Raw genomic sequence first — 11973 nt, 5'->3', positions numbered from 1 at the left:
AATTAATGCACGCAAAGTTAAAATTACCAAATAAAAGTATGGGATAGGTTGGATATTCTGTTGAAAGTAATGACAATTCACCGTGAAGAACGCTTGATAACGAGTGTGACGCGTCAGGAGGACGGTAACAAACACGAACCCAGACAGACGTAAAACTGCATTGCAAGCATACCCAAATTACTTCAAGTTGTGAATGATTAGGAATAACTCTGCTAGGTATCTTGCTATCTACGGCTATAAGAACGCCACCACCGCGCCGTTTCTGTCGATCGAGACGATAGATAATGAAGTTTGGGTGATCAGGCAGTATTTCACTCTGAATGACTTCAGGAGTTAACCACGTCTCGGTCAGTAAGATTATGTTGGCGCTGAAAGACGAAATAAGGGTACTTAGCCCATCACGATTGGATAGAACGCTTCGAGCATTTGCATATAAAAAACTGATGCCCTCATACGAGCCTAATGTGCGGTTTCGAACACTCCCCGCCTCGCCCTATGGCTAAAGTTCATTTACTAACTTAGATTGTTTGTCATAGACATACGTCTTTGAACTGATCAGAACTTATTCGAAACCTAGTTTGAATGGGGGAGCTTGTCGTTTGGCATATACGAACAACGTCTTTCTTGCGGTGCGAACAGTCACTGAATAATCCTTAGGTAACGAAAAGGGTGTACCTTTTAGTTTCAAGGCGGAAAAAAGTAGCTGGTGTTTCATTTTAAAAGTCAAGAATTACGCAATGATAGGCCTTGTCTTCCCTTGACGGAAAGCACCAAGGCGGTGCAGCGCACGCTCGACATATGAGCTATGAACCGCGACGCCCAAGTTGCCCTTCGCAAGGTCCAGTACCTTCTGTTTAGAAATTTGTTGAGACTCGCTAGGAGCATCAGGGATACCGTAAAACAACAAGTTTGAATAACGCGAACGGTTCTCTAAGCTGTCTATGCGAGCAAGCAAGGTTGATGTTGCAGCACTCTGCTCAGGCGTCACAACCTGTAGTTCATTATTGTCATGCTTAACCTCAGCAATGATAGATACATCCTTTTCAATTGAAGTAAGCCCATTAGAAGGAGAAGACAAAGCGGTATTAGGGCTTTGTTGCTTCTCTAAGATGCGTTTTATGTCAACCTTGATGTTTTTCTGTCCAGCGTCAAGTATAGGTGATTTGGATTCAGTGGTTTGCAGCATAACGAACATGCCATGTAAATGCCTTTGTTCAGGGGCAGACAGGTGTCCCGGATTTGTTGCCACATAACCACACTGCAGTAGCAATGCCTTAAGTATGCCAAAACTATCAGTAACAGAGGCAATAAGCACTTCGGGGCATGGGAGCAGAAGAAGGCACACGTTGCTAGTTCGCGTAGTATATAGGGAGAAACGTTTACAGACCTGTACGAAAACGAGCATGTCCTGGTTAAGCGTCAGCATTACGCTTGCGCTCCCATGCCCACTAACGCGGCGACGCTCTGGCACCTCCTTTTGTAGGCCCACCGAAGGGTATTGTGGGAGTGAGGACAGGGGTGGTGATGCTCCCACAATGACGCGCATTACGCACAAGTCGCTCCGAAATAACCCGGTAGGTATGTGAATGTTTAAAACTAGAATTACAACCGAAGCAAAGAAATTAAAGAAATCAAACGAAGATCACAAGCTGAAACCGGATCGCGTATTCCCCTCTTTAGTAAATATTTTAGAGCTTGATATAAATGCCAGGGGAAAATTTATGTGTGATTCGGCCAACTTTTAGATAGCAAGGCTGCAGTGTTGTGCAGGGTATACTTAAAAAAATGTACCGTTTTTCACTTAAGAATAAGCTACGAATCGCCGAACGCCCATTCTAGCCCAAAGATACCGTTAGCTGTCCAAACCAGATGTAAAATAACTGTTATCTTATTCAGAAGTCATACCCTAAGTAATATTCTGAATATTTCTAAGGGAAAATGAAAGCCGACGGAGATCACGAATGCAGAAAGTTAAATTGCTCCACTTACCGACAATGTATAAGAACGGGCAACATTGTTTCAGTAAAAGTTTCACAAAATCCCCTATAACTTCTGCATGAGATGACGATTAGCTCTGAATCATTTGGCATCTGGTTCAGATCGATAGCGCTACATTTGAGAGGAGAATGAGGGATCGACAATCCATAGTTTAGTTTTGCGCTAAAAAACAACAAAAAGCAAACATATATACATTTTGGGAGAAGACCTTGTAGTTTTTATGTTATCATCTGGAGCCCACAATGCACAGGACGGATATGAGTGTCGTGTGAGTTTTCGGCTGGAGCTGGTGTCCTCACTGATCGAAAACGCGCCCCAGTCGAACGTTCATGCAGCACTCGCGTGAAATCTGTGTCCATCACCGGCTTACGGCAAGTGACGCAGAAAGTATAGCCCTCTGGCCTTGCCATCTGCAGCTACCGACTGGCCTAGCATTCACTGGGCGCTCTGCTTACAGGCGTAGCGCACCCGCTCACGAGAAGAGTGGACGATACCATTACCCGGCCCCGTTCGCATCGCCTTCTCATTCGCTACTCATGATCTTCTTGCCAGTGAGCAGGAATTGCGGAGGACATAGCCTAGCCCACTTCCGGCGCTCGAACGTGACTGTTGTGCTATCATAAACTCCGACGGAGCGGTGATGGCGGCCGCGTCAGGCCGTGCTAGTCTGCATTTGCTTGGTCTGAAGATAATAACGTTGTTCTGCTATCGCTACCTACTTATTATGTCGTCACCGGCGCTGTTTTCCTTCTTTGCGACGTGAAGGGGCGACCGTACCGCGTCCTCGACTTTCGCCAAGAACTGCAACGGCTGGGGTTATGAAAGACTTGGGGTCCGCCTGTCCTCATCAAATGAATCATGTTTGGATGCTGCAGATGCATTCGCCAGTGGCCAGGACGATGTTGGTCGAGGCGAAGGAGTTAATTATCAAAGGGGGACGCTGCCTTATCATTGACCCTGCGAACACGGCAGTTAGGCTCAAGATTCATTGGGTCCCGTACAACGTTCACAACGGCCAGGTGTAGAAGTGGCTGAAGCGCTACGGCAAGGCGTCCGAGGTCACCAGGGAGCTCTTCTGGGAGAAGGGGTTCGAAACTGTCGAGTCTAACAGCCGGATCGTGCGTCTGACGCTCAAATAAGGTTACGCCGTCAATGGCCTCCCTGGCCAGGCATAAGTGGGTGGAAGCAAATGAGCTCATTATCAATGGGGGGACGCTGCCTTATCATTCACCCGGCGAACACGGCAGTTAGGCTCAAGATTCATTACGTCCCGAACAACGTTCCCAACGGCCAGGTGTAGAAGTGGCTGAAGCGCTACGGCAAGGTGTCCGAGGTCACCAGGGAGCTCTGATGGGAGAAGGGGTTCAAAACTGTCGAGTCTAACAGCCAGATGGTAAGTCTGACGCTCAAATAAGGCTACACCGTCAACGGCCTCCCCCATGAGATCCGCCTGAAAAAGTTCGGCTGTACAACACTAGAGCGCACGACATTAGAGCGCCGACTGTAGAGCGCCGACTGTAGAGCGCCACGACGTTAGCGCGCGCGGCACGAGAGCGCAGCGACGTTAGAGCGCACGACCCGAGAGCGCTGCGACATTAGCGCTCGTGTCATTAGAGCGCCCGCAACGAGAGCGCACAACCAGTCAAGCGCGAATGGACCGACCACTTCTTCGGACATCGCGTGCTTTATTTGGAATAGGCGGGGATTTACGCCGCGGAATTCAGCAGGGACATTACGAATGAGTCGACGAAATGTTTGCGTGTGAAAAACCAACAAGTGTCACAAAAACTGACAGCAAAACAAAAAAACAAAAAAATGAATAAAAGTAGCATTCATTTCCGGAGTAAAAAAGACATCGGAGCTGTTACATTTATTGGCCGGAATGCAGGTCTGGCAAAGCACTTTATTGTGAAGTGCAACACAGGCAGCCTCGGGACCAACAACTAGTGGTACATCAAATCGGGGCTCAATATATACAGATAAGATACACCGGACGCAGGCGCACAGCACTCTGACGTCATACATAAAAGTGCATACTTCATGGCATGCTGTTATCATACACACGCAGATACGACACTCCCTCCCCAACTATTATTCAAAACACTCCTATTGAAAATTATCAAACCGGAAGCGATCAGGAGGTCGCCTGTCTCTCGTGCTCCTCCGTATGACACAAGGAGGTTCCTTACTGGTAGGCATCCCACTTGGGTGACGTGCAGGCTGTGCAGGCAGATCACCGCTGTGGTTACTAGCAGCAGGTGTAGCGACTATGTCTGCGGCATGCGGCATGTCTAGCTCGGGACTACCTTGCGGCTGCTCCGAACTTTCAATGGACGATCGTCGCAAATGATCAGCGTGCACAAACCTTACTTTGTTTCCGACGACAACCAAGTATGTGGATGGCGACTTCACGTTAACCACTTTACCGGGAAACCATTTGACTACATCACCACGCAAAGAACGTACAAGTACACGGTCGCCCACCCCAAAAGATCTCGGCTTAGATCTACGCTTATCGGCACACATTTTTACTTTTTCAGTTTTCTTAATCATTGCACTTTTTATATTTGGCCGTAGCAACGATAAGCGAGTTCGCAGTTTCCGTCTAAGGAACAGTTCTGCGGGTGTCTTTCCCGTGAACGTGTGCGGCGTTGTGCGATATGAAAACACAAAATTGTCAATTCTATGTTGTAGTGACCTAGTATTTCCTTTTTCTTTGTCATGGAGCAACTGTTTCAGGGGTGCTTTCTTTGTTGTTTGTACAGCACGCTCTGCCACCCCGTTCGATTGCGGGTGATAAGGCGGCGTGAGCGTGTGCTTGACACCGTTAGCTTTCAAAAAGTCTCGAAATTCCGAGGCTCGGAACTGCGGACCGTTATCAGTCACTACTTCCATCGGCAACCCATGCGATGCAAATAAAGAACGGACAGTTTCAACTGTATTGTATGCGGTCGTCGAGTGCATTATCTTGACTTCCAACCACTTGGAGAAAGTATCAATCGCCACAAGAAACGTCTTTCCTTCTTTCTCGGCAAAATCCAAGTGTACTCTTTCCCATGGATTTTCAAAGAGCTTCCATGGTGACAACGGTGCAGGCTGTGCTGCGGGCAGGACACTTTGACAAATTTTACACTTCCGTACAGTTTGCTCGAGTGTTTCGTCTATACCAGGCCACCAGACCATTGACCTTGCCACAGCTTTCATTTTGTTATTCCGAGATGTTGTTCATGCAGTAAACCTAGAACAACATTCTGCAGGGATTTTGGAACAACAATTCTGTTTGTCCAGATAATACAACCGTCGTCAATGTAGAGTTCCAGACGTCGTGTCCAAAATGGCTGCAGTTCGTCAGGCACACTTTTAGGCCATCCAGACCATATCATGTTGCGAACAACCCTTAATTGGTCGTCGCGGGCTGTTTCACGCTCGATGTCTTTTGCAGTGAGTGGCAGATCACTGACCGGAGAAAAATAAAAAATATCTTCCGCGTGTTCCTCAGTGTCTGCAAGTGGCAGTCGCGACAAAGCATCAGCGTGGCCGATAGACGTTCCGGGTTTGTGCGTTACTTTGTAACGGTAATCGGCCAAAAATGTCAGCCATCGGTGCACTCTTGCCGTGGCAACAGCGCTTCCCTGTCTCTTAGGGTCAAACAATATCGTCAGCGGTTGGTGATCTGTCATCACGTTAAAAGTTCGCCCGTACAGGTACTTATGAAACTTCTTTATGCCGAACACAATGCTCAGGGCTTCTTTTTCTATCTGGCTGTAATTACGCTCAGATGTTGAAAGTGATCGCGACGCAAATGCTATTGGTTTCTCTTCACCGTTCACAATATGTGCCAAGACGACCCCAAGGCCATATTCTGACGCGTCACACGTTAGCTGAATATCTTTCGTGACGTCATACAGCTGGAGAACACTTTCATCAGTCAGCATTTCTTTACAAGTTTTAAACGCGTTGTCACACTGACATGACCAGTGCCATTTCGTCTCCCTGCGCAGCAGATCATGCAGCGGTTCTAGCACTGTAGCTAGACTAGGTAAAAATTTCGCATAGAAATTTACCAAGCCCAAAAAATCTTTCAGCTGAGTCACGTTAGCCGGTTTTGGCGCGTTTTTTACGGCTTCTACTTTCTCTGCCGTGGGGTGCAACCCATCTTTGTCAATTTCGTGCCCCAGATACTTCTCTTTGTTGAAATAGCTTGCATTTTTCAGCGTTGACCTTTATGCCGTGCTGACTTAGGCGTATGAGCACTTGCTCAAGTCTGTCATGACACTGTTTACGTGTCTCTCCTGCGATGACAACGTCATCTAAATAGCAGGCGGTTCCCGGCAGACCGTGCAGGACTTGATCCATGACGGCTTGAAAAAGTGCCGGCGCACACGCTACGCCATATGGCAAGCGCTTGAACCTAAATAGGCCCAAATGAGTGTTGACAGTAAGCAGCTCTTGTGCTCGCTCGTCTAGTTCGAGCTGTAAATACGCCTTCGAGAGGTCAAGGACCGAAAACACGGTTCCACCACGTAGGGTGGCAAAAATGTCCTCGGGCAGCGGCAAAGGGTACTGGTCAACTTCCATATAAGGGTTAACAGTGACTCGATAATCACCGCAGATCCTAAGCTCTTTGCTGTTCTTTTTCGGCACGATTACGAGCGGCGTAGCCCATTCACTGTGCCTTACCCGGTACACGACTCCAGCTTTTTCTAATTTTGCCAATTCCTGCTCGACCTGCTCGCGCAAAGCGTATGGCACTGGACGCGCCTTACAGAACACCGGGCCGGAGTTTTCTTTCATACAAATGCTAGCCTTAAACCCCTTTATCTCTCCGTACCCTGGCTGAAACACGTGGCGATACTTTTCAGTCAACGGTATCGTTTCCGAGGTCAAGGCCTTCACTTGCACGAATTCATGCCATCTGATTTTTATTTTGCTGAGCCAGTCTCGGCCAAATAACGTAGGCATTCTTGCGCCTTCAGTTTCTTTTGCGATAACCAGTGGCAATTGAAAGCATTGATCATGGTATCGAACTTCCACGTCCACAATTCCTTTTATCGCGACAGGCGTGCCATTGTATGTCACGAGTTTGACGTCCGCTTTCCTACAGCTTGCATGAGGAAGGTGCTTCGTGCACTCCGTTTCGGACATTACCGACACTGCGGCACCCGTATCTAGTTCCATCGGAACTTTCTTATCATTTAGCAAGACTGTAATTACAATGGCAGGCGTGCCCGAACTCTGGTTCGTGCGACACAACGAGAGCAATTCGCTGTCACACTCGCCCTCGGCTACGTGTTGCACAACTTTTGTTTTACACATCTTTGCAACATGTCCCTTTTTAGCACACTTATAACAAGCGCTGTTCAGAAAAGGACAACTTACAGGTAAGTGTTGTTCTCCACACCGGTGACACGGTTTTTTAGTCCTTTGGTCAACAGCTTTCGTTGCTTTTTCCGTGCCCCCTTGACTTGGTCGGCGCGTTCGTCGTCGCTGTCCGACGCGGAGGTGCCGGTGCTTGTTGCCAGTTGACGTCCGCGGCGTTCGAAGATTGTCCCGCGTTGCTTGACGTCAGCATTTCCTTTGTGTCTTGAGCCGCCGCTTCCATGGCCGTAGCTATGCTGCATGCACGGTCCCAGGTGAGTTCTGTGTCGGGCATTGCGAGAAGACGACAGCGTATGGTGTCGGCGTGCAGACCCGCGATGAGTCTGTCGCGTAGAGCTTCCTTGAGGAAAGCGCCGAACTCACATGTCGCTGCGAGCTTCTTCAGTTCGACGGCGAAGTCAGTCACGGTCTCGTGAGGCCCTTGGTTTCGTCGATTGAAACGGAAGCGCTCTGTGACCAATGAACGTCTAAATGCGTAGTGTTTTTGAAGGATGCTGGCAGCTTCCTGGTACGATACCTTGTTCGGCGCCTTCGGCAGAAGCAGGCTCCGGAGGACGGTCTAAGCTTTTTCACCGATAGCCGTCAAGAAGACTTGCAGATTCTTTTCTTCTGCGATGTCATTGGCTGCGACGAACAGCTCGAAGCGTTCCAGATAAATCTCGAAGTTTCCGCTGTCCGCCTGGAACTCCGGTGGCTTCCCGATAGTTGCGGTCATCTTCCGTTCCTTGGCTTCTTCAGCCATCTTCGTCGCCAATTGTTACATTTAGGGGCCGGAATGCAGGTCTGGCAAAGCACTTTATTGCGAAGTGCAACACAGGCAGCCTCGGGACCAACAACTAGTGGTACATCAAATCGGGGCTCAATATATACAGATAAGATACACCGGACGCAGGCGCACAGTACTCTGACGTCATACATAAAAGTGCATACTTCATGGCATGCTGTTATCATACACACGCAGATACGACAGGAGCTGACCTAGCTTTATTTGTTCTTTGATTTTAATTGATAAAGTTCACCATCGACCTGACTAATTTTTATTTAAAATTATTTTAAAACGTTCAGAAGGAAAAAAAACAACATGTAACATACTTAACTGTATTCTGGAGTTTTCAAGATCAATTTCGGGAAAGGAGCTCTAGTGCTAAGTATCATACGGCAACCATTCATATTGTTACAAATGACAATTGTACTAAAGGCTTAATCGGGGAACCTGTGCCGACAACGAAAATGAAATATGCGTTGATGTCAGCGTAGTAGAGGGATAAAGCGCTGGAGCGAGGCCGACAGAATTCGGTGCGGCAGGCACCATTTCCTATGCGCTTCTCGGAATCTCGCCGCTATAAATTTTGACGCATGGGTTCTGTCTGAGGAGACGTTTTTGTCGGAAAAACGCTTACATACGAATCCTACAATCAATCCTTTAAGTTTACTACCTGTAGCACTATCCTTGTGTAAAAGTTCGATCTCTATTCATGTCTAAAACATTTCAGTTCGAACTTTTATTTCTGTTTGTGCTGCGGTTTTTTCTTCGATATTCATATATTTCTGAAATCTTTGGTTTCCATATATTTCTAAGTCAAAGCGTTCTCATTCGGACCTAGAAAATTGGATACTTTCTAAGAACAAATGTGGAGAAGCTACGGTTCCATGGAAAATGCAAAGAACGGACAAAGCGATAGACAAGTCTTTTTTTCTTTGTAGGCTTTTTTTCTGGGGCATTCAGAAGGAGCATTGCCTTTAGGTTGTGTTCTATCAATAACAGAAGGTGATGTCGTCACCGTACTCGACGGGTCAACAAATCAGGATTTTGGAAAAAAATTCTCAAATCTATTCCACAGATTTGCAGGAGAGGTTTTCCTGTATCCGTCAAAAGGCTGGAAAGTTCTGCATTATATAAAATTGCGCTGAGCTTTGCTTCGATGAGTTTCTTGCTGAGAGTTTTTTAGCGGTGAGCTTTCTTCATTACGATCATGGACGTCACAATACTACTCAACATTATGTGAGGGGCGTCTAAATAGCCACCAAATAGATCGGAGCCCAAATGCCTGTAAAAATAGACGAAATATAGCAAAAAGTAAACTATTTATAGTATATCCGAGAGGCGCAGCGCAGCAGCGTGAAGAAATCTTAGATTCGCTGCTCCACCCAACTGCAGACATTCCCGGTACCTATATGCCCCACTCCCTTGCCCCTGCCCGTTTCGATCTGGATGAGTATCGTATCGGCGTGCGGTCGTGTATCACTACTGCGTGGTGCACGTTAAAGACCCCAGGCTAGCGGTTGTACCGCACTGGCTAAATTGCTCATCTACTGCTGGGTGACTCGTCGTCCTTGGAGGCTGACCAAGTTCTAGGCTGTATAAACATAAACACAACCCATATTGTTTTTTGCCCCCTTTCCTCTCCGATGTCAGTAAACGACTGGTTAGAAAAAGTCATACGCGTTTTATTGTTATTTTTTATTAAAGGCATATTTAATCAATCAAAAGTCACCAATGCTTCAATCCGATGAGTCGCACAATTTTGTTCTGACTGTGGAGCCGCTGGTACGTCCCACATTTTGTGGTGTCCGTTCAACTGGGGTGCCCTCTCGCACGGCAAATCGAGCGGCCGTGCCTCTCGTGTCGTGCGCTCAGCTGGTCGTGCGCTCTCGTGTGGCGCGCTCAACTGGTCGTGCGCTCTCGAGTCGCGCGCTCAACTGGTCCTGCGCTCTCGCGTCGTGCGCTGTAATGTCAAGCGCGCTACTCTCGCAGCGCCCTAGTGCCGCGCGCTCTAACGTCGGCGCTCTAGTGTCGCGCGCTCTAAAGGCGCTCCACCAAAAAGTTCAACGTGCTCGTCGTGGTGACCTGAGACGATCCGCTCTGCCTTCGCTGCCGTCTTACGGTCCAAATTCGCCGGCAATGCCGCGTCCCGCGTTGCTCCGACTGCCACCGGTACGGTCATGAGGGACAAGACTGCATCAAGACCTACACAACGAAGTCCAGCTGGCACAAGTTGGATGACAACACCGACTACCTGATGGATTGCGTTAAAGCGGAGGAAGCTGTAGGAGGGTCGCCTCGAAATGTGCTGCCACCGACGGGGTACAGAGACGTTACCGAGCCCAAGGACAACGGCTATCCTGTCTTATCGACTCCTGAGCGTAATCCTGGGTCGACGTCGCGAGGGCAAGACACGCCCCGGGACGGAGTCAAGGAGCGCCTGCCCGTGGCTCCAGCGCGTTCCGAAGGCGGATCATTCGAAGCGGTGAACGGCCAGTCTGGTGGTGAGGAGGGCGACGCAGTAATGTCGGGCGGACAGCACTACGACATGGACGCCACTCGGACAGTGAAGCGATCGAGGGAGCCAGCGTCCGCGCCGGCTGGAACTATCCTAGCGACCAACCAAGCGTGGCCTCCGCTGGGACACAAGGAGAGTCGGGTCGAAGTCACGATCAGTTTCCTTCCGGAAGATCGCCGGAGGAAGCACTCTTAGTGATTGCTTTCGGCATTTCCGCCTCTACTCGTCCCCAGCGCCACTTTCTTTGTCAAATTTTTGCAGCGGAGCTTTTAAGAGCTAGGTTCCCCTGGATCGTGTCCGGTACCAAATACATGTTCGACACAAACCTACACAAACCCCTGGATAGCTACCGCCATCTATAAGCGACGGCGGGAAGCGCACAACCAGTGTGGTTGCCGCCGTTGCTCGTAGATGCCGGCAACTTTTACAGCTGTCATGGACGAATGGATAGTTGGGCGCGTTAGTGGGAATTCATCGTAGGAAACAGCGCGAAAAACAGACGAGGATAAAGAAGAAACACTCGTGGCGAGTGCAGCGCTCGTCACGTGTGTTTCTTCATCCTCGTCTGTTTTGCTCGCTGTTTCCAACGCTCTTATCAGTTTCGGTTTGGACTCACGATGGGTCGGCCGCGTGCCCTTTCGGTGAAAGAAGACTGGGTGCGGAATGAGCGGCGATGTACGCAGCAGCGCGAATGGGTCCGCAACCGAGGCGAAGCCGCTGTTGCCCCGACTTCCACTGCGTCCACCACTTCATACTCCCTGGAGAAAGAAGAGCACGTCATTCAGCTAGGAAGCGGCCGCCGAGAACTGAACCAGCGATGTAAATGGCCCCGGCGGGCCAACGCCACGGACGACGATCGTTCCACGGAGGCCAAGCACAAGCGCGAGGCCCGACAATAGACAGTTTTAGTGGATCGTACGCTATAGCTTTGCGTACGCAAGGAGATTGCGGGTCGTGAGTGCGCATGCGCAGAACGCAATAGAAAGGCTAGCGTATTGCGTACGCACGCAACGCTGGGGATTTTGTGTTGCTGGCTAGCGGGCCTTGCAGGACGCTCTCGAGAGATCTCGGACCCAACGAGAGCGCCAGTTTCAAGATGGCGGTAGCCTCGACTGGCGCAGCAAGGGCGACGTGGTGTTTTCGAAGTTCTGTGTTACGTGAAATTGCGTGGTGCTCAGCTCGGCGATTCTTTCTGGGACCTACCGCGGTCGAATCAGATCGCCCTGCAGCTGAAGGAGTGCACAGTGGAAATGTTCGCCGCTCGCAGTGTGCGTCGACGCTGCGATGTGCTCAACGCTAAGCCTATTCCCGCAGT

General features: G+C 49.2%; 1 protein-coding gene across 1 annotated transcript; it reads right to left on the bottom strand.

The window, feature by feature from the left end:
- Positions 1-6177: 6177 nt before the first annotated feature.
- On the bottom strand, positions 6178-6792 carry LOC121834247 (uncharacterized protein K02A2.6-like; the record flags this gene model as incomplete). Its single annotated transcript, XM_042287996.1, has 1 exon — positions 6178-6792. A coding segment is annotated over exon 1 (615 nt), but the record flags the coding sequence as incomplete, so codon positions are not given.
- Between the last annotated feature and the right edge of the window lie 5181 nt (positions 6793-11973).

Source organism: Ixodes scapularis, unplaced genomic scaffold, assembly GCF_016920785.2.
Source record: "Ixodes scapularis isolate PalLabHiFi unplaced genomic scaffold, ASM1692078v2 ptg000830l_1__unscaffolded, whole genome shotgun sequence".
In the NCBI taxonomy this organism is placed as follows: domain Eukaryota; kingdom Metazoa; phylum Arthropoda; class Arachnida; order Ixodida; family Ixodidae; genus Ixodes; species Ixodes scapularis.
Note: the sequence above shows the minus strand (reverse complement) of the source record. Positions and strands in the feature narration are given on the sequence as shown.